The 22548-nt window shown below is 48.1% G+C and overlaps 3 protein-coding genes across 3 annotated transcripts; 2 read left to right on the top strand and 1 right to left on the bottom strand.

Moving 5' to 3' along the window:
- Nucleotides 1-2188: 2188 nt before the first annotated feature.
- F5891DRAFT_1213517 (uncharacterized protein) lies at nucleotides 2189-14422 on the top strand (the record flags this gene model as incomplete). Its single annotated transcript, XM_041369251.1, has 30 exons — nucleotides 2189-2576; nucleotides 2633-3015; nucleotides 3071-3261; nucleotides 3312-3531; nucleotides 4689-4888; nucleotides 4943-5360; nucleotides 6359-6577; nucleotides 6631-6725; nucleotides 6841-7453; nucleotides 7490-7556; nucleotides 7613-7760; nucleotides 7811-8075; nucleotides 8124-8721; nucleotides 8775-8872; nucleotides 8921-8999; nucleotides 9135-9278; nucleotides 9329-9470; nucleotides 9521-9645; nucleotides 10237-10373; nucleotides 10427-10601; nucleotides 10658-11591; nucleotides 11636-11649; nucleotides 11691-11937; nucleotides 11992-12232; nucleotides 12287-12459; nucleotides 12524-12629; nucleotides 12680-13084; nucleotides 13134-13394; nucleotides 13444-14033; nucleotides 14086-14422. The coding sequence occupies 30 exons, from the start codon at nucleotides 2189-2191 to the stop codon at nucleotides 14420-14422; spliced, it is 8013 nt and encodes a 2670-aa protein (XP_041217837.1).
- Nucleotides 14423-16277: 1855 nt separating this feature from the next.
- On the top strand, nucleotides 16278-18682 carry F5891DRAFT_1154236 (uncharacterized protein; the record flags this gene model as incomplete). Its single annotated transcript, XM_041365197.1, has 5 exons — nucleotides 16278-16811; nucleotides 16864-17019; nucleotides 17075-17783; nucleotides 17836-17990; nucleotides 18038-18682. 5 exons carry the CDS (start codon nucleotides 16278-16280, stop codon nucleotides 18680-18682), a joined length of 2199 nt encoding a protein of 732 aa, XP_041217836.1.
- Nucleotides 18683-18993: 311 nt separating this feature from the next.
- On the bottom strand, nucleotides 18994-22033 carry F5891DRAFT_1117871 (major facilitator superfamily domain-containing protein). The gene is made up of 16 exons (XM_041363821.1): nucleotides 21808-22033; nucleotides 21621-21747; nucleotides 21438-21565; nucleotides 21312-21383; nucleotides 21245-21262; nucleotides 21127-21193; nucleotides 21070-21078; nucleotides 20856-21016; nucleotides 20512-20802; nucleotides 20301-20452; nucleotides 20186-20244; nucleotides 20032-20134; nucleotides 19939-19973; nucleotides 19674-19885; nucleotides 19473-19622; nucleotides 18994-19412 (listed from the first exon to the last, which is right to left on the bottom strand). The coding sequence occupies exons 1-16, from the start codon at nucleotides 21848-21850 to the stop codon at nucleotides 19231-19233; spliced, it is 1809 nt and encodes a 602-aa protein (XP_041217835.1). The 5' UTR covers nucleotides 21851-22033; the 3' UTR covers nucleotides 18994-19230.
- Between the last annotated feature and the right edge of the window lie 515 nt (nucleotides 22034-22548).

Genomic DNA, 22548 nt, shown 5'->3' with positions numbered 1-22548 from the left:
TCGTCAGACTCTGAGTATTGAGTGACCTGTTACTGTTCCGAAACTGTTCGGCTCCCGAATCTTCTGAAGAACAAGATACGTGCAAGGATCAAATTACATACTCGACCAGGACTCCCGTCACCGGCCTTCAACAAATTCATCTTTCGTCCAGGGTTTCGGGTGCGCCTGCCTCAGGCGGGTGCTTGTATGTCCATGCTTTTTGTCCCAGTACATGTTCTGTCGTGCATGTATTAATGCTCACTCGTCATCTCAGGATGTCTGTTTTCTTGCGACGATGTCGTGGTTCAAGTGGGTAAGGAATCAGTTGGTTTTTCTTGTTCTCAGTGTGAGTCGCTGTCTTACACCCATTATTTCGTTATTCAACGTTTTACGTCGCGCTCACATGACCTTCAGGCTTCTGCAGAGGTCTCCATCCTGTCCGTCGCCGCACTTAATCCATCGTGGTTTACTGTGTCGCCTGTGTCCTACGAAATCAATCTGGGCTGTTTGACGGTTTCCATCCTGCGTGATGCTACCCAGCGCACTCGATGTCAGCGGTCAGACGCGCGACTGAAGACCAAGACCGGTGGCCCGTTCTTGTGTCTGACATACAGTTCCCTCTCGACGAGCAGGCTTCATAATCAAACAGTAAATATATTAGACGAGTATATTTCAACTTAAAGTAGTGGTAGTCAACATACTAATTACACAAAAGTTAGCCAAAGTGACAGTGGCAAACTCTCGCTGTCAAGGGACAAACCTTCGTCAAAGAAACCGGGAGATAGCCTCGCTGATGCGATTCATTTATTACAGTCACTCAACCTTTTTCGACCGCTGATTGCTTGTACAGCTAGCAGGCCAAGTCATTACATCACACTAAGGGACGACGTGTATAAGCACAACACAGACGAGTAAGTCCGCAGCCTAACGTTTGTTGTAATACCTCACCTTTCTTTAGCCTGCAGGAGCTCGCGTTTACGTTGTGCCATTCTTATAACTTCGTGAAGGAACTCTGAGGATAACCTAGACCGACCTTCGTCAAAGAGCCTGGAAGATAAGTTGGCTCTTCTCTGCCAGCTTGAAGTGAGAATAGCAAGTTTCTGGCCAGACGGACAAACTCGTTCGTCAAACAACCCAAAGATACCTGTCCTGATAGCGCTGGTCAAGGACATAATGAGGCGAGAGGAGATAAACGAAGTGGGGAAAGTCATTGGATGAGCGGCAAGTCATGTATTCCGAAAAATAAGCGGACTTACTAAGATTTACTCGGGCTAGGAGCACTGGCGAAGTGTTGCTGGGGTCCAAGGTGACTAACTAACGTCACCGGATGTCGCCGATTACTATGCAGACTTGACATATGTAATAGAATGCCCAGTCATCGATATCGTTGTATCGTGATTGACGCGGACCTTGTCAGGGTTTTCGAAGCTTTTCTCCTCACAATTTACTGATTCGAATGTCGATCAATGTACAGATGTAATAGAATGCCCGGTAATTGATATTCTTATATGTATTGAAGTCTCCTGACCTTATCAGGGTTTTGGAAGCATTGAAACTTGGTTCGCTAGCCAGAAATGCACGTACTATCATGTCCTGCAGCACCAAGGTGATCATATTTAATTACTAACTGGGCATAAGGCACTATCACGAGTCTAGGTCTAGGAGCCGTGCTTCCTTCCAGAAAATAGAAGGACTCCTATTCCGTCATTCCTCCTAGCTGATTGTACCGCATGGAGCTGAGTCAAACACTTATCGTGATCATTCTGTGGGCACGATTGAACATAATTCTTTATCAGAACAAGTCGGAAATGGCATCCAGAAGGCCGCGTACCAATCTTGCACCACACCACATGGTGTCCTCAAGGTGAGTCAAAATATTGATCGTTTAGCGGGCATGGCGGGCATGATGCATAATACGTCTGTATTTGACCGAAAATGATGTTCAGAAGACCATAATCGCTTGTCAACGACGGCTCTGAATCAGCCTGAATAGTACCGCCTGTACCTGTGATGCTTGCGCAAGACCTCGCCTGCAATAACCGTAAGTTTATCCAAATACATTGTGACATGTGAGATAATTGATGGCTCGTCCGACTGCAGTAGTACAATCAACGTTATTGATTCTTGACTATTTAACTTCAAACATCGCTGATTTAGCTTCCCACTTTCCCCCTTCCAAGCCTACTTGATGGACGCCCCAGAATCATCAATGTTTACACCGATTGAGTTCGACCCCGACGATCACTCTAGTCTCAGACAGCGGGGGATACCTGCTCAACTCGGTTCATCACGTTTTAACCCATATGCACGCAGCACGCCTAGCTCAAGGCCTTCTACATCGCTAGCGTCAGCAAGCGTAATAGATGATGCCGATAGCGCTCGTTGCATCACAGACTTGCCAGAAGCTCCACAGCCTAAGTGTAGCAGGAAGGATTATAGTAAAACACAGCAACGAGCCATCGAATGGGCGAAATTGCGCCTCGTTATGGACGGTGCAACTACCGGCTGGATCAGGAACAGCACCAGAGACGAGAAGGCCAAGATGGAGGTGCGCGTTAGGGAGATCATTTTTCATGCCAGTGTAAAGTTCGGTTGTGGTATGTGCTGACAACTGCCCCGTGCGCAACCCAGCATAGACTAATCTGCGTTACAGAATTGATAGCTAATAACTATCTCATAAACACTGTAGTCCAAGCCCTAACGCAGGACCGTAGACGGCTCGCAAAAATCGGCGAAGAATTTGCGAACCTGCACAAGCTTGAACCGCCGTCAAAGCGGTCCGAGGAGGAACGCCAGATTTTTATGAACAATCGAAGGGCAGTCATCTACGATGCAAATCAGCCTTTCGAATACTATCTACATGGTATAGAGGAGACTGAGACGTCTACCAATGTCCTGGTCTTCTCAGATCAAGCTGTCGAAAATACTCATATCAGGCACTGGTATCAGAGCAAGAAATCGCCACTTTGTGACGAAGAAATGAGGTCCTCGATTGATACGACGCCCCTTGACATGTACGCGGAGTCAGCGGCAGGAGTGAGTAAAGTATGTTCTGGTGTGCATCCGTTAATTGAATTTTTATGATCTTTAGATGAGGTGTGCCATCGATCGGTACGTCGAGGATCGACTCACCGAATCAATAAATGACACTCTGCACTTCGCTACCGACGTATATGCCAACGAGCAACAGTTGATCAAGGACGCGATGGTGTTTGCCCTCCAACAGAATATACATCGGGAGTCATTCCAGAAGCGTCTACTATATCTTCATCACAGAGGCCTGTAAGTCTCTCGTTACGGTGAATACAGGCTCAATGCTCATACTTTTGCAGTCAAAAGTTGTACGAGATGCTGGGCCTTCCGGCTCCTCAACCTCCGATTCACGTCCCTTTAACAGCTCAGGAGTTGAGCAAACCACACCCAGTGCCGAGTCATAATACCGCGACTGCCCTGCCTGGGCCTTCCGCTTTGTTGCCGTTTGGACAAATAGGTGGCCAGGCGCCATTGATGACGTCGGGACCGCAGACGTCGTTTGTACAGATCTCAAGTGATGTGGGTCTAAATTTGTGGGGCTTTTCAGATTTTAGAAACTCGGAGCAGCCCCGTCTTGAACTTGAAGGCTCCGGGTCCATGTCGAACGAAATGCCTTTCAACATATAGTGCATTTGACTGAAAATCAATTCAAAAGGTCAGCACAGCTGCCGACTAGGCCTTCATCTGAGCTAATTTCATCATTCAGAATCATTGTCATTCAAGTTACTTCTTGCTTCGTAATGTCCATATTCAAAGTTTGCAGCCGTACTAGTGTCTCTAGCCTCGTTACTAGTTTTTGATCAGACAGAATTCATTGCTTGTTGATGCGATCAATCAATCGTTGATCATTCATTAAATTGCCTGTTGATGCGATCAATCCACTTCAATCCATGGTCGCTGATCATACTGATGAAGTTGATTTTAAAGCCTGTCACGAACGTGACATAATTTACTATGTCAAGTTTGTTTACATGTACTTGAGTTGTTTTCGCACAGCGCCAGAGTCTTCAATCCCAATATGACCTGGATGCTATCAGTCTCGTGAACTTGATCAGTTCAATCAGTATTGGAGTTTTGCGTTCATGCTGCAGGTTTCATGAGTGCCGATTCTGGCTTGCCAGCTGATCATCTTTCGGGACAGAAAGAATGATGTGAGAGGGTGGACTACCTTTGTTGACGTTGGACCCTCGGTGAGTCTTCTACTTTATCGATCTGCGCCATGACAAATATCTTTTTCAGGTTTTGTCTGGTATCGCGTTTACCCAACTGATCAGCCTGTCCTACCTTGGGCTCACCCGATTCACGAACATCGAAGATCACACTGTTGTTCCATCTCAAGTTTTTGCCCGAGATTGAATATTCAAACAAACCTTTCCGAATGTTCATCACGATCAGAAATAATTCCCGTAGCCTCTAAATCGACATCATCCACTTCAGAGATGTTGCCCGTGGCGGTATTCCGAGTCGAATTGTCATGTCGTGGAACAAAGAGTACGTGCGCCGTTTTTGGACTTCGGAATCCTTCAGTTAAGTTCTAAGCAACCAGGAACTACTACTCGATCAACCAGTCCCTTTTGCTCCCAACCCTCACTGGTACACTAGCCTTCGTCACATACAGCTTCACAGTGCACGACTTCAACAATACTGATATTTTCGCCTCGCTGAATCTTTTCTAGGTGGGATCCTGTCCAGCAACGTCCATCGCCATTCTCAACGATAAACAAATTGTCCGGCAACCGATGTTGTTATTGCCACAAGCTCTGTATGCAATCCCCGATGCATCCAGCACGATCCAACGGTTCGCGCATGCATCCCGTGCAGAGCTTATTCCCGAAGACGCACTCGTTGTCGACACGGACCAAGAACCTGCGCTTCAGTATGTCAGTGCAACATAAAACTGGACGCTTCTCAATACTCACTCTCTTCTCAGAGAGCTCCTGGAAAAGTTCGCAACATTTCCGGGGACTTGGAGGTACAACTGTAGCCAATCGTCGCATCAGCCTCGATGTCACTGCGCCTTCGACGGACCTTCACCCACGCCTGCCGATCCTACAATGAATGAGTTTGGTGTTCTGGAGAAAGGTGATGCACAAGTTGCGAAGGCGTCGGGCGAAACGACAACGACAAGGCGGCTCTCTGTCCGAGCTTCTCCGTCAATCAATTCCCGAGTTCCAAGGCAGGTCTCTGGGCCTCCATCCGCTGACGGCATCCCTCGAAAGTCCAATCGTGATTCGGTCTCCTTCAGCACTCTACATAAGGCATCCACGGGCTCTGTCGCCTCCACTACCTCAGTCCTCTCAGCGAAACAACATACTCGCATAGATTTTCTGCTTTGTCTCCGTCAAAAGGTTTGAAACTGCTTAGTTCTAAGATTTCTCTATTTACATGTTCTTCAAACAACAATAGTTCAACGGCTAATGTACACCGGACTCAAGCAGGGACTCCTGCCTCAAGTCGTCAGTCACTATCGACTCTTTCTCCAGTCCCTAGCACCGTTGATGAAGAGGAGCTCCTTGGCGATGAAGAGATCACGCAATACATCAGACGGCAGCAGACTAAGAAGATGGCACATGGGGCATCGCAGGCTTAATTGGACGATCTACTTAAGTTTCCAGAACCAATAACACCAAGCCCTGGATTGACGTCTCAGGGTCAGTTGCTCTCTACCCGGTGTAGAGACTCGTGCATCTCATAGTGTGATATGGCGCTTTACACTAGGGAGTATACAGCACCAACTCGCAGCATCACTCTGTGTACCATCCACAGTGATTCCTATATGACGCGCAGCTTTCCCGCGCAACGCGCGCCATGCGCGCACCATTCCCGCGCTTCACGATGTATACGCGCGCGCGTTCCCGCGCTTGCGCGCCCTATAGCGCCAGCCATCCAGATGCATCCATCCACTGTCCACCAAGCTCCCTAGTACGTATATTTCCATTTTCCTTTATTAGCATAGTTCCACCTTTATTTTTATCATAGTTTCTCACTCATATATATTTTTACATACCTACTCGGTAGCGCTTCGGCTCCGCATGAGCGCGCTTAGGCGCGCTATATAAGCGCCAGCAGTACATACTATTATTTACCTCACTTTTCCCTTGAACTTACTAGTTATCACCCACTATTTACTTAGCAGTACATAGTAGAAGTCTATTGGTCTACACTTTGCACCGGAGAATCTCAATCATTGATTTTGCACGCAGAGGTGTTCAATTCTTCTCAGGCTTAGTTCCTGTCCAATCACGAGAAAAAAGATATTCTCAACCGTCCCCAGGTTTACTGTATAGGTTCTGGGAGCCCGAAGAAGAAGGCTCATCCTGAGATTGTTGGCAACACTTTCGGCTAGGATGATGAACATGGCGATTACCAGGTAGTTAACGGCGATCATCTCGCTCTCCGCTACGGAATCATGGATATCTTGGGCAAGGGCTTGTTCGGTCAAGTGCTAAGCTGTAGAGATCACCAGACAGGCGAATCTGTTGCGATTAAGATCATCCGCAATAAAAAGCGCTTTCATCACCAAGCACTGATGGAGATCAAGATCCTAGACAATCTTCGTAAATGGGTATGCATCCATACTTACATCATTCTCAAAAGATGAATTAACGCGTCTCTCAGGATCACAAAGAGAAGCACCATGTCATCAAGATGACTGAGCTCTTCTACTTCCGCAATCACCTCTGCAATGCCATGGAGCTACTCAGCATCGATTTGTACTTCTCTTGATTGGCTTCTGCGACATAAACAACGGAGGCAAAAACGGGCGGCCAAAGAAGACGACTTCCACCGAGATTTCCGAGGAGCAAATCCATTGAAGCGCCCCACCAGTGTTCCAAATCTCGTGAACGTCACCGGTAGTCACCATACACCACCCCTATTCCGCGCCGTCATCTATGGATTCCAGTTACAGCTCTCCCAGCCATCATTTCCAACGGAGCAACTACCTGACTTCTTATATGTTCAAGGCCAGGGCGTCCCTAAGGACACGTTCTACACGCTCCTTATTCCCATGCATCTCGATGTCTCCTTGAGATCTCTTCAAGTCACGCTTCGAGACTATCCGTTACCACTCCTGCATATCCCGTTTCATTCTGAAGGCAAAGACCTGCCTGTCCTGAGGTTCATTTCTGACTTGGTCATTGCCGAGGACATGGGACCATCACAATCTGTTGAGTGGATTTCCTGTACCATCGGTGGGGCTCAAGGTGGTTTTGTTCCGAGTAGCCCTCTCATTATTGAAATTCCCAAAACCATTATGCCCGTCAAGACATACGCTAATCCCACTGTCAAAGTTATGACGGATGGGGTAACAATTTTTGGTTGGGGCGCAAGCTACAGCGCAACTACTCAAGATCTCGTTCGGATCTTGGAGAGCTTAACATCAGAAACGCGTGATCCGTCTCCTAGCATTGGGTTTTGGGACAAGGCACGTCCCATATTTGTCCTCTGATGTTTATGGATCTGATTGTGTTTTTAGCTGAGGCTCATTTTTCACTGGACTATCGAAGTGTCATTCGTTAATGAGGTCAGACTCTACATGAAAGGTGCGGCTTGAGGTGCCGTCATGTGTCATATATTTTAATTTATGTCACTGCACTAGGTACACGTGATCCGTACACCCTTCACGATGAAGGTGCTGGCTTCGGACTCTGCTGGAAAGGCAATCCCCAATTACTCATTGGATTTTCGAACGACGTCGATGAACCTATTCAGGTGTCAAGTGATACCATGTCTATCATCATTCCAAAGTAATGTCATTCCAATTCACATCACCAGAGAGACTGAAAACCAAGAGTAGGTTCCATTGTGAGTGGGACGTCACCCAAAACAAGCTGGACGCCAGTGAAGCGCACAGTGCCGCGCCCGGTTGCCTCAAGACCTGTGCCAAACTCGGCTCCGGTGTACGTTTTGGAGTTGGTGTCATACTAGAGCGGTCTTGCAGCACTGAAGATTGTACATCTTGCTGCCTCGGTTCCTCATTCGACCGTCATTGCCGTTTTTTCACCTTCCGGCCTCATCATGAAGTGCAGCTTACGACTACGAAAACGGACAAACACTCCCAGGTTAGGCTGTTCTTTCGATTGCCTTTCCTCCGTTGATTGTTTCTTCAGACACTTCATGACTCCTATAAGGGCTTCCGATCTGACTTCATTCACCTTTCCGTGTCTTTAACATCTTCTCTGCATTCGCATACCTCCGCCGATCGATCCAGCCCGAGTAGTTTCCATTTAACACCACACGCATTTGCTCATTTCTGGTCCTGGTGGGCACTCTTTGACGGCAATTTGTCCTTGCCAGTCAGACAGGGCTCGTATTATCCTTCCAAAACAGTGTCCCCCAAGTTTGCTCGTCACCTTGCGACTGTGAAGTACCGAATAGTGGTGCCTCGCTTATTCATATCTCACGTTTACATTGATGACACGAGAGACTCCTGGATTTCTGGAATCACTTCGTTTGTGGGCACCAAGGCTAACGTTGGCCATTTTCAAGCAGACATGCACCAGAGGGACCAAGAATCTATTGCTCCAGGCGACGGTCAGGACAGCATCAAGGTTGTGCGACATAAGCCCTTCTATGCGGCGGAGGTGGTCATGAAAGACATGGACCTTCGCGCCATGCCGGCCACCTTTTCTGAGCCTCTAAAGCAAGCCATTCCTCTGTCGTTCGAAGGTGACCGGGACACCAATAACTCCAGGCTGAAACTGTCCTGTCAACTGGGCCCTCGACCGATCGTCAGAAGTTCAAGGGCCCCGTGAATACAGCTCAGACTGCTGCAACTGTTCTAAAAAGAATCTTGAGTCGGGATCGTAATGACGTCTTGTGGCATCATCGCATAGTGCATTGCGATCTCAAGCCAGAGGTTCGTTATTCTCGTATTGCATACACTTTGTCTTATGACTCTGTTTAGAATGTCTTATTACGACACCCTGCGAAGAGTGCTATCAAGGTCGTAGACTTCGGCAGTAGCTGCTTAGAGCACGAGAAGAGTAAGTTCATTTTCACCACGGGCCCTAAGATTTTACTGAGCCAAGCGTAGTCTATACTGATATTCAGAGTCGTTTCTATCGGTCGCCTGAAGTTATCCTGGGCATGAACTATCACATGGCTATCGACATGTGCAGTTTGGGTCCTCGCCGAGCTCTATACAGGATTCCCTATCTTCCCTGGCGAAACCGAGCAGGAGCAATTGTCTTGCATCATGGAGGTTTTGGGGCCCCCAGATAAGGACTTCACCAATCGTAGCTCCCGAAAGCGACTCTTCTTCGGTAAGATGACACATTGGCGACCTTCTATCACTTTCCTAACTCTTTCTAAGACAATAACGGCGCACCCCGATCCGTGGTGAACTGTAAAAGTCGTCGTAGACGACCAGGCACAAAAACACTTGCTCAAGTTCTACGGTGTCAAGACGATGACTTTGTCGACTTCATTGCGTGGTGCCTTGTATGGGATCTCGAGTGAAGGATAAAACTTCAAGCAGCACTACAACATAATTTCCTCCGTGCAGGACGTCGAAGCAAGATCACTACCCCTTCGCCATGTCATACTTCTCCCCGTCATCGTCGATCACCAAAGGCGTCACAGACATGGACTTCACCTCACGTTTCTGCTTGCCAGCCACACCACTGGCAGGTGTATCGTAGTCGTTGGCAGTCATCTTGCCCTTCTTCCCCGTCCGACACCCACGTCCGACGCTGGAGTATCACGACCAGGCACGGGTGTAGTATCGGTCTCTTTGAGAAGCTTGTTGGCAGCCCATCGTTCTTTCTTGCCACGGGCACGATGTTTTTTGGACAAAAAGATACGATTTTTGAATATTAGGATCAGCCTATATTAAGATTTGGAGGTCCTGTTATCTAGCTATCTAATCCGCAACGTATATAAGCACACATAACCACTGGCATACATGCTGTGTCGTCTCTTCCTCTCGGCTCCATCCGTTTTCTGCGTCATGCTGTGTTGACAGTGTTGTGCGTGTCTCAGCGAGTAAGGATCTTTAATTTATGTAAGCAGTAGTCTGACTTCCCGCTACCGGATCATCCTTACTAGTAACATTTTTGAAGCACTTCAACGAACTACACTACACAAACAACCGCTACCTTACAGCGTATTGCCGACAACTCTAACGTGCAATGCGCGCAAGCATTGCGTCATCTTTTTGGATCGTCGCCTTTCTGTCAGTCTTGTTTTTACTGACGATGGTGTTCCAATGCGGTGCCCTAGGCTGCTCTTGGGAGAGGGCAAAGGACGCCCGTGGACTCAGTAGGCATCGCGCCTCTTGTCACTTGTACAAGAGATATAGCGTTCTTGCGACGCAGAAGAGATGGGAGCGTGCCAAAGAAGCTTCACACCATGACGCAGTGAGTAGTCCTACTAAGCAATCAGCTGTCTTCTTAAACGAGGTGGACTTCAGAGAATCGGTCGTGTCAGACAAACCGCCCCTTTTCGATCACCAGCAGGGTCTGGCATCAGCACTCTAGATTCATCCGGTCTCGATGACTTAGGACTCTCCCTTGACTTAGAGAATGATGTCGACGTTGAGATGGGTGCCAATTGCGAAGACAAAGTTGACGAGTCGGATGATTTTGGTTAGTATCCATTTGCGTGATAGACTACCAGTTTTCTCATTACCTGACACCTTCAGAGCAACCGACGCGCCGTATCAGGCGAATTCCAAGGCCCTTCCATGCCATCGAGCCCATAGAGGACGACCTTAATTACTCTGATATCGGTCAGAGCTCGTTGAGTCTAAGTTTGCCTGTCGTACCAGCTCGATCCAGAATCCAGCGTGTTATTCTAACCCTCAGAGACACACTCCAAACGACCGTCAATTCCTTTGGTCTCTCCCGACTTTACCCTCGTCGTCCGTCGTTCGAGCCGGACAGATTTATTCCATCCGAATTGCTTGCGAGGACGTGTCCAGCTGCTGCTCAAGGAACCCATTCTCCGCCGAAAGTCTTTGCACCACCGTACCTGTTTTCTAACATGACAGTCTATAGACTTATGTCGTGGATGAATTCTGGCACCAGTCGTGTGTCAGAAACTAAAGTCGCTGCCCTAGTCAAAGACGTAATACTAGCAGAGGATTTTGACAGCAAGGACCTCCAGGGATTTTCGGTGAGGCGGAGTCTGCGGGAATTGGACCAAGACGAGGGTGGAAAGGGAATTACCTTTCCAGATGACTGGATCGAGACTACGGTCACCATCGACATTCCAACGAAGTCGAAGGAGGATAGCCCTAGGCTCTTCTCAATTCCTGGATTTCATTTTCGCCCTCTTGTTGAAGTTGTACGCGCTGCATTCGCAGATGCTCAAGCGGGCGCGTTCCACCTCATGCCTTTTAAACGTCTATGGAATGATCCTCTAGACGGCCATCAAGAACGGATATACGACGAGCTTTACACGTCTGATGCTTGGTTAGGAGCTCAGGATGATTTGCACAAGCTGCCGAAAGAGCCTGGGTGTTCCTTGGAGCGCGTCATCGCAGGCCTTATGTTCTTTTCGGACGCTACTCACTTGGCGAACTTTGGAACTGCCAAGGCTTGGCCTCTCTATGCTTACTTTGGAAATCTGACGAAGTACGTACGTTCGTCGCCTACGTCGGGATCGTGTCACCTCGTAGGATTCTTACCTTCGGTGAGTCCTCCTCATTGCCACACATTTTCAACCATATTTAGGCTACCCTCCTCAGCTTCCTGATAGCATCAAAGACGTTTTGAGTAGCCTGCCTCGAATATCGAAAACAGGCATAGCCTCCCTTCTCACCTACTGCCGCAGGCAGTTGTTCCAGGCTTGCTGGGAAATCCTGATGGATGAAGAATTTCTCTATGCTTATCGACACGGCATTGTTTTGAAATGCGCCGATGGAGTCATGCGGAGAGTATATCTTCGAATTTTCACGTATTCGGCTGACTACCCGGAGAAGTACGTTTTTTTCATTGCGTTCTTTCAAGATCTCATATGAATATTAACTTTTAGGGCTCTAATAGCGACTATCAAGGACATGGGCTCCTGCCCATGCCCTCGCTGCCTTATACCGAAAAGTTTGTTCAATTGTCTCGGTCTGGCTAAGGATATGAAAAACCGCGCAACTAACTTTCGAGTCTATACTACAGCGAAGATCGTCAAGGCTCGTGACTTCATCTATCGATGGGGAACTACCGTAGATAGCGGAAAGGTTGAAGACACCCTTGGAGAAGGCTCGTGGGTTCCTATTCTGGTAGGCGTAAAGGGCCCCCTACTGATTATGATAAACTCAAACCGACGTCCGCAGAATCAATTCGCAGTGAAGCTTGGGGCGCTAGGCCTCGACCCATTTCGCATGCTCGTGGTGGACCTAATGCACGAGTGTGAATTAGGTACCTGGAAGGCGCTATTTACGCACCTGATAAGGCTTCTTTATGTACTTCCTGGAGGTACTCAGGTGGTTGCCGCCCTAGATGAAAGGTATGTGGAGCTAATAATGGTCTGAATATATTTACCTGCTAACGAGTTGTCAATTTCGCCTCAGATTTCGCCAGCTCCCAACCTTCGGGAACGGTGTGATTCGCAGGTTCGCAAATAATACCTCAGAGATGAAAAAATTGGCAGCTCGCGACTTCGAAGACATTTTACAGGTTCGTTCACATTGTTTGGTTGCCGGAAAGCTCCCTCACATGCCCTCTAGTGCGCTATGCCTGTTTTTGAAGGGCTATTCCCTCCTGAACATGACGCGGCTGTGCAGTCACTGCTATATCGCTTTGCACAGTGGCATGCACTTGCAAAGCTCAGGATTCACTCCGATTCTACCTTAGCATTTCTAGATGAAACGTTCAAAACACTCTCCCGGATGTTGCGGAAGTTTCGGACGCACACCTGTGCTGCTTTTAACGCCGTGGAATTGCCGAAGGAGAAGGCGGCGCGTCAACGAAGACTCACTCAACGCTTCGAAGCTCATACTAACGTCGCTCCAGAATCAACTGGAGCAAGGGCCAAGATGTTTAACTTAAATACCTATAAGTTCCATGCTATGGGGGACTACGTGAAAACCATTCGATTATTTGGGACCACGGATTCGTTTACAACGCAGATCGTATGTATCATCTACATTCTACCGGTATGAACCTGATGACCATGTACAGGGCGAGCTTGCACACCGAGCTTTGAAAGCATTCTACCCACTAACCAGTAAGCTAGACACTCCGGCCCAATTAGCCAAACACGAGCGGAGGCGCCGCGCGCTACGGCGTATAGCAGAGGCAGGGGGTACAACCCCCTGCCTCAGTCAATCACTAGTCGATATCCCCTCTTCTGGAAAGCACTACCGCATCACCACCGGTCAGAATCATTCGATCAGTCTATTCGCATTCATTCGAGAACATGACGGCGATCCGGCTCTCAAGGTAGAAGTCTCATCCGTTTTGAAAGCTCCTCACTCACAGTAGCTATTAGAAATTTATACCAAAGCTAAAGGACCATGTACTTTATCGGTTGCGCAAGCTAGACGTCAGCTACTGCGACCATACCTTCACAGACGAGGAGCGAAACCTGGTCATCATCCCTAACAACACAATCCACTCTGTCCAGACTATGCAAGTTCATTATACTACATACGACATGAGGCATGACTACGACACGATCAACCCTCGAACGCACGCGGACGTTATGGTGGTTTCGGGTGAGACAACGCCCAACCATCCATATTGGTATGCCCGCGTATTAGGAATATATCATATCGAGATGTGGCTCAACGACGGAGCTCAGCCGGTGAAGCAACACCTTGAAATTCTTTGGGTTAGATGGCTGGCCCCTTTGCAGAACCATAAATCTGGTACGAGATATGCTCGTCTTCCCAAAGTCGCCTTCGTGGAGGAATCCGACACAGACGCATTCGGGTTTCTTGACCCAGGGCAAGTGATTCGGGGAGTGCACTTGATTCCAGCCTTTGCTTCAGGACGTGGTGTTAGCTCGCTTTGCCACGGAAAATCATTGGCGCGTCAGGAAGGGGAACTAGATGATTGGGAGGCCCATTACATTGGCATGTGAGCGTAAATATCTGTTCTTATGTATACTAATCCTTAACCTCTGGTGCAGATTTGCTGACCGAGACATGTTCATGCGCTATGGTCATTTAGGTGTGGGGCATCCGGTAACGATGCGAAGAATGACCAGAGATTGTCTTAGCCCTGGATCAGCGGGCGACATGAACGTCGTGGACGACACCGACGAGGTAGATGTGAGCCATGCAGAGAATGATGACAGCGAGGATTGTGACGGATGCGGCGAGGATGACAATGAAGATGATGGAACGAGCGATGAAGAATTTAGCGACGATGACCTAGAGCACGAAGACGAGGGAGTTGAGAAAGATCATGGCTGGGAAGGTGACGAGGACCAGGATGACTTGGAGGACGATGACCTATCTTTTTGAATTTCCTCCATTAACAGATTATTTGGTACTCAAGTTCCATCATACGGCAGGCGTCCGAGTCGTCTTTGAATTCTAGACGTTCATCATGCCTATCGCAGCGAGTGCCATGCCTGCGTCACTGAGGACAGCACAAAATATCAGAATTTAGACTCGGAAAGACTTTCTGATCAGACTCGGAAGTTCGTAAGTACTACTCACTGGCACCTCCATTTCAAAGCAGATCTTTCGTGCCTTGCGGTGGATGGTATGCTAGTACTCAGCAGCCTGAAGATAAGGCAAGAGGTCGTCAACATACCACGGATAAGAATACAAACTCTAGACTCTGCAACCGAGATCAGACGGTGAACGGACTGTCGCTCATCGCAAAGGAAGACTCGAACGTTTGTTTTCGATCCGGTGTTCCGTGGCAGGCAACTTGCAAGGTGAAGCTACTGATTTCGACTAAACACATTGGATGCTCCTCGAGGGTGCAAATTTGTTCTATTCGGTAACAGCTCCGAGTATAGATTTTTTCTGAGTATCCGAGTCTATTTGTCATGGAATTGTCTCACACGCCATTCCAGTTTAGCTGGTTTACAGAAGGTCTTTAATGACATCGATATCACACTCCAGAACATAAAGAAGGAAAACATTAATGCTGAACAACGTGGATACGATTACCTTACCATCCCTTGCTGGCCTTGGTCGCGCCATGTCACATTTTTTGGAGGCGATAGCAGGAGGCGGATGAGGTGGATGATCGGTGGAAGACACTATCGTTTTTCAACACGTCGAACAGAAGTTTGACCGTAAAGCATTGTACATCATAGTATGTGCGGCCATCAATTTCTAAATACTTTTTTCCATTCAATCATTGCTAAAGGCATTTTCCATTCAAACGCCTTGTATAGTCATCGCACTGAAACCATACATATGACCAAGTAAGAAGGAGCTCTCAATTCGAGGGTGTTACACTACTGGGCCTGGTATGCTCCGACGTCGCCGCGCCCCAACCTCGTTTTTAAGTCACACAGCCCACCAGATTCGGTGGTCATTGTAAAACTGACTTTCCATTAGAATGCCTTATATAGCTATGGAACCGAGACCATACATAAGACATAGGGAGAATGGGCTCTCAATTTGTGGCCGGCACGCTACTGTGACTTGTAGGCTATGATGCTACTATACTTCAACTCCGTCATTGATGTGTCTTGCAAGTTTAGATCTGGAAGGTATGTATGACGAACTAAGATTTCTTATGGAATATATGGATATATTTAGGAAAAGCATAATTATATCTGTCTATAGGTCTCATGGCTACAATATCACGGACTCATCAATTCACTGATGGTTGTACAGTATACTTCTGAGGGAAATCACGATACATTTTGAGATAATGGACGATACACGCTTACAGTAACTTTTCAGGGCTGCACGCATCACGCGTGGGTTGTATTTATATTAGAATTCGCCGTAGCCCTCAATTGTACCAGACCAGTGCAGAGTTCAGGAATCAGAAGACGAAGGTATGCGTTATTTTGGTCTGTTGTGCAATGGCTTCGAGGAGTTTCCTTATTCAGAAGCTTTCCACTTTGCAAAACTTCAAGACCTCGCGTTCCGAGTCGTACCTCGAACTTACTTGAAATATAACAAAAGTCATGCTTTGTCATGAAGCAATGGTTTAAACTCAGTTGAACTCTGCCGGGCTTACCGATGGGTCCCAGACCAAATCCCTGACTTTCTAGGTCCATGAGGTACGTAGCCACATTTGCGAATGGGAAGGTATTTAAGTGCTGCAATAACAGTTTCAGTCTTGTTCTTGTGCAACCTCGAGCATTTCTCCCCAAAGCCAAACTGTTTCGCAGATCAAATTATGATGGCTACCCTTCATACACCACCATCACAGAAGTCACAGGTACCGCCGCCAGATACAGCACTGGTCCCTCCCCACACCTCACAATATGACTATCGCACGGGGGATCTGGAGCTAGGTCGCGAGGCTGTTCTTACTGATTTGAGAAGGTATCTGCAGGTCCCATTCGTTTCCCTAGCGAAGTGTGTTGGTGCCGTGCCTTCTCAGCAGCGTCTGGAGGAGAAGCACGACCACTTAATTCGGAGCGAGGTTCTCACCAACGACGGCCTGGAATGGAAGGACTTCATTCGACCTGCGAATATGTCCGAAGAGATGACGTTCAAGCTTGAGGGAATCATCTCTGGAATCTTGGAACAAGTCCCGGATTGTGGAGTATCCTACCTATCGAATATGCTCCTCTCAGAACGCCATAATACTTCCCTGCCGGATGGATACCTTGTGCGGGCGAAAAATCGAACTGCAGCCAGGATGCATTGGTTCGATATCGCTGTACCATTCGGATTCAAGAAGGAACGGGATGCAAAAGCTGTCCGAGACGTAAGTTGTTGTCACAGATCTCGTCGGCGCCGATTTATACACTTTGCTCTAGAACGAACACAAGATGATCTGGAGCCTTCACAACATCATGCGCGAGGACCCCTGTCGTCGGTTTGCCTTCGGTATCACAATCGAGGACACGCAGTTGAGATTGTGGCTCGGCAATCGTGGATTCCTCGCAGTCACAGAGCCTATCAACTGCTTCGAGGTACGCTTCCTTATCGTGCTGTATGTCAGGGAACTAACTGGTATAATACATCTAGAACATCGATGGTGTGATCTCTCTCTTTTATGCTCTTGGATTTGCGTCTGCGTCTACCTCCTTGAAAGGGCTCGGATGGGATCCCACTGTCGAGCGGATCTATGTAGGAGGGAAAATGCAATACAAGTTCACAGTAGGGGACGAAGTGTTCACCACGACACGGGAACTTGCCACCTACGGCGCGGACTATATGGTTGGGCGTGGAACTCGCGTGTACGAAGCCACGGACACTAAAGGGAAGAAGGTTGCCATCAAAGATTCGTGGAGAGAAATTGATCACCAATCTGAGGGCGAGATCGTAGAAAAAATCTTGGCCTCCTGCGAGAAGAAGCTGGAAGCGAAGGATTTCGCCGATGCCAAGAGACACTTCGTTGGAGTCCGGCTCTGGAAGGATGTCACAATCGACGGTGCCTCGGATGAGACGGTGAACCCGGTAGCCGGAGACGAGTATGATGGCACCTGGAAGTGGAAACCTATCGATCTCATGCCCATCCTCCCCGAAAGGCTGCATTCATCTGCTACGGGCGACGTACCCGACAGTAGCAAACTATCTGCCTTCCTTTCCGCACAATTGGGCATTGTTGGGCGAAAGGAAACACGAATCCCACAGAGAGTTCACGCGCGCATCGTTTTCCATGATGTTGGAGTCACTGTCAAGGATCTAATCTCTCTGGCCGACAGCCTGAGTTGCTTGTCTGGCGGACTGAAGGGTAAAGCAACTATTCTTATTCTCCTTACCTCAATCGCTCATGCCACCCTTAGGCCTGTATTATTTGCATAAAGCAGGTTGGATCCATCGCGATTTCAGCGTCGGGAACGTGATATGGGTCGTCGGTGACAACGGGGGTATCGGCAAACTGGGTGACTTCGAGTACGCGAAAGAGATAAATTCAAACACTTCTCATGACGATCAAACGGTAAGAATTTCTGAAGATGATACCTCTCGCTGCTAACTCGTCAGCAGGGAACAATGCATTTCATGGCGATAGAAGTAGAACATCAGCAGTACCTTTTCCAAACCCTAGCTCCCGCTCCAACATATGGTGATACAGACGTCCCGTCCCCCCCTCCATTCCGCATGAACTTCCTGCACGACATCGAATCTGTATGGTGGGCATATGCGTGGATCTTCTTTTATCACACGGACACCATCACGGCGAACTCGAACGATTCCTTTGATGTGGATGCACAGTTGAGACAACATCAGCTAGCGTTCCCTGGTGCGATTCGCCAGCCAACACGCCTGACATTCTTCACTGGCATCACAAAACTTCGCCACACCTGCAAATCCATCCTTTCAGATAGATGCTTCAAGGTTTGCGATAATCTTGCGCTTTTTGCATATACTCTCCAAGCCAGTTATCTCAAGGCAGAGGCTGAGCACCCCTTGATTGTGCTCGATGACTCCCTTCGGGAAGATATGCATGCAAAGCCGCAGAATATCTCGATTATGCGCAAAAAGAGGCTGGTGATATCAAACTTTGTCGGCTCTTCGACCTCCGCAGGCAGAAGAGGCCTCGAGAAGAAGGTGAAACGTCGCCTACGCCAGATAATGCAGGGAAGAGGATCCGATGCGGTTGATTATTCATTCAAGATCCCCCCTTGGTAGATTTCATATTCCTCGCACACCTCGGTGCGTTTTCACCGCTTGGAACTAGACATCTAGTTGACGAGACCAAGACTGATACATAAATTGTCTGATACGTAGAACACTAAATTAGTCAGTAATATAAAAAGTAACGAATACCGGACAATAATGCTCCCACTAGAGGATGAAGCGTAGATTGGTATCCTGAAAAGTTAATCTGAATCTACCACGCTATAAACTACAAATGCTTACGATGTAGTGCGAGCTCGACAGTTGCGGTTTCTGTTGATAATGATGCTTCAAACAGACTTAAGCAGCTCTTGGTACTAGATGATCCACAGAAACCCACAAAACTCGCATTTCTATTTAAAGACAACATTCCTAGCATAAACACCATTCTCTCTCTAACACTACAACTCTTTACGATGTCACGATCGAAGCAGAAAGGATGGTTAAACGTGAGCAGGAGCAAACTCGAATAGAATGTTGTGTTCCTCTCACAAGGCGAGCCGCACAGCGGCAACCACTTGCGCATGATAAAAAGTAGGTCTCGCCCATCAAGAATAAAACTACAGCTCTTCCTCATCCTCGAGGTCGTCTTCGAGCTCCGACCTTCCGGTGAGATCAGCAGCATCGATCGCGTTCTGCTTGTCCCCCAAGTACCAGTTCGGCATCGCGAGGGCAAGCAAGATAGGTATCACGCTCAGTATGGTTGCTGTGGTTACCATGATCTTCATCGTGTCGTCGTACGCTGAAACATGATCGGTGAATATTTGCATTGATGTGTGCATGGCAGCTATTTCAAACGCACCGTTGATGACGCCCTCTCGTATGGGGTGGCCGAGCGGATAGGAAGCTGCTGACCTTATGCTCCCAAACAGCTCTGCACGCTCCTCGTTGGTCAACGATGGCAGATACTTCTCTAGGTTACCTGGCATCGTGTTCGACCAAATCGCGCCGGCTGTGTTTCCGTCTAGTCGACGATTCTAGATATGTATGAGAGTGGACATACCGCATGCGTTCCCAACTGCGCCCCCGATTTCAGTCACTAGGAGCACGATCGCCGTGATGATCGCCACGTCTGTGTGAGGTACGGATGCTTGTGCTCCTACTTGGGAAGAGACAGCGGCAAAACCTCCGCCGAAACCTTGAAGGATCTGGGTCCACACGAGTTCAGCATTTGAGGCGTTGGCACCACGCGAGTGGATCATCATTGCAACACCCCTGACAAGAATACGTAGGTCGGGAATTTTGGTTGAAATGATTGAGAGGCTTACGCTAGACGGATTACGAGTCCGACGACGAGTACGTACTACCGCGCAGGGTTGAGCTGGACTGCGGTATTGAATGGATCAGTGACAGTGACGTACCTTGTAACGATGGAGGAAACGCATGCTGAGACCCGCGAGAATGCCAAATAATGTCAGTGCAACGGATTGCACCTGAATGAAGTACGTCGCATTCACGAGTGACCTTCAGAGACTAGGTTAACACACACTCTCACAAGCAGAAGGTGAAAGGTACCAAGGTTTCACCACTAGGACAAACGAAAACAGATACGCGTACGTAAGGAAGAACGACATCTATAACATCGAACGATCAATCTCACCAATAAATGACGACGCCACTTGACACTTACGAAGTCAAAAAAGCCTATGAATGCCGCACATACAACACTTCTATTCTTGACAAACCGGGGAGCGATCACGGGCATACTGGCGTAACGTAGATCCCAGACTGCGAACAAGACAAGAAACACAAGTCCCATGAAAAGCACTGCAATGATCGAACCTACATTTTGTGCACATTGGTAAATCTCTCTCCGGGAAGATAAGATATTGAACACGAACCATTCTTCCAGGATCCCGACACTGCCTGACTAATTGTCAATGGAAGTAAGGTTAGTGAAACTGCGGCTCCGAGAAGGACAAGTCCGACTAGGTCAAGCTGTTCAGCGGACCGAAGGAAGACAGCCATGGCGGATACAGATTTATCTGAGAGGCTTCGCTGTGTTGAGTTCTCGCGACTACGTGATTTGTTGGAGTCGAGAAGAGCGATCCTTTTGGCCTTGCGTTCCGCCCACAGAAGAGTGAAAATGAGGGGTGCAAGGGAAACAGGGACAAGGACAGCAAACATGGCATCTGTGGATCACAATATGAGAAGATGACAAGGTAAAATGATGGGCAAGACTTACAGCCCCATCTCCAACCGATAGTGTTGAGGACTGCGGTGGATATGTTTGAGCCAATAAATGCATTGATCAGGAATGGTGTAGAGACGAGGGAGACGACAAGCCCACGCCATGCAAGGGTGGTGATGTCAGCAATGATAATCTGTGTGAGTAGTTGCAATCCACTGAGCGGAGTAAATCAATGCCCAGGATAGTGGCGTTATCGGCGTATGCTCACGTATATCCACTAGAAGAATGAGTAAGATAGAAAAAGAAGAAAAGAATTGACGCTCACACAGCATATAGTACAATCCCCCCAGCAATAAAACCGACATTAGGGGCAGAAGCTATTACGGTATAGCCTAGTAGTGGGAGATCATGATAGTGCAGCGAGTTAGATGCAAACGACATACCGAGAACGTAAAAGATCACTAAAAGTGCAAGGTCAGACAAGGACTTGAGGATGCAGTGCGCACTCACAGACACTAACGTAAGCGGTGCCTCGTGACGAGACGTCCGCGACTTTAGCGATTACAGGTTTCCCGACAGCGACTGTGAATATTCAGTCAATAATCACTGTCAAGGGTGACGAGAAGGAGAAATTACTAATAAGTGACTGTGCGACGGCGATCGAGCTGAGAAAGGCGTGCTCGCCAAAATATGAAGTAGCGAATGTAAGGTATGCATAAGTTGTGGATGCATCAAGGGAGTATATATATGACGCAAGTCCAAGGCTATCGATTTATTAATTAGTATACGAGGCGCAACTTGAAAGATGTTTGCACGCACCCAATGAAGAGACACCAACGAGAGTAACGCCCATATACGCGTTGTGCGGCCTCGACTTTCATGACGCCAGCATGTGTTTCCTGGTCTGCAAGGAGAACTGAATGTTCGATGTCATCGCGGTCGTCGTCTAGTTGTTAAAGCATTGTGAGCGGACACAACTTTTCTTGATCGTGAGACTGATTCATACCTTGGGGGTTCTGAGGGAGAGGCGTGTAGCCTGCTGTAGACATGACTTGTTGCTCGAATTTTGATATTAATATTGAGATCTGAGAAAGGAGTCTGGGCAAAGAACAGTGGGCAGCTGGGTTGCTTGGGACGCAGCACTTGGCTGATAAGGGATTCTCACACTGGTCGCAGACAAAGATACTGCGATCTGTATGTACGGAAGTCGATGCAACGTTGGGCCCACGCGCTCACCGGCCAAAGATCCAATAAACCCCAATCGAGTTACGTAGTCGCACGGATCTTGGCACATGGCACAGGCTCGGATCAGAACAAATTTAGAACAACCAGCAGGCGATGCTACACATCCATAACGATGTCCTCCTGCGCGATGTCCTCTACAGTCTCAGATTATGTTCCCTCAGATGTGCATGGTCTAGCCGCGATAAGTCATAGCTTGACCACAACATAGCGCCCGGTCCGGCGGCTCTTGCCGCGGCTTTCATTATAGATGCCGCGATGTCAGATCGATTATCACTTCAACAGTCAGCCCACTCTCGACGAGCCAAACTATCACTTTAACAGTCCTTCAAATACTGCGGATTCTCAACGCTACTTCGTTCTGAATCAAACCCACATCTCAATGAGCTCGATTATCATCCCAACAGTCCTCCAGACGAGCCTCAAATTGGACCCACTTCAAATTCTCGGCGAAAAGTACCGGCCATCGAAATCATGTGCTTGCTTGTTCAAATAACGCTACGAT

Source organism: Suillus fuscotomentosus, assembly GCF_016647785.1.
Source record: "Suillus fuscotomentosus strain FC203 chromosome Unknown F5891scaffold_140, whole genome shotgun sequence".
Lineage (NCBI taxonomy): Eukaryota > Fungi > Basidiomycota > Agaricomycetes > Boletales > Suillaceae > Suillus > Suillus fuscotomentosus.
Note: the sequence above shows the minus strand (reverse complement) of the source record. Positions and strands in the feature narration are given on the sequence as shown.

Bases quoted from the DNA above. Each gene is read 5' to 3' on its own strand.
- F5891DRAFT_1117871 (XM_041363821.1), bottom strand. From the start codon at position 21,850: ATGTCTACAGCAGGCTACACGCCTCTCCCTCAGAACCCCCAAG. The intron at 21,384-21,437 runs GTAATTTCTCCT...GAATATTCACAG, and splicing joins CGTCGCACAGTCACTTATTA to TCGCTGTCGGGAAACCTGTA. The intron at 19,413-19,472 runs GTGCGTTTGAAA...ATCATGTTTCAG, and splicing joins ACGAGAGGGCGTCATCAACG to CGTACGACGACACGATGAAG.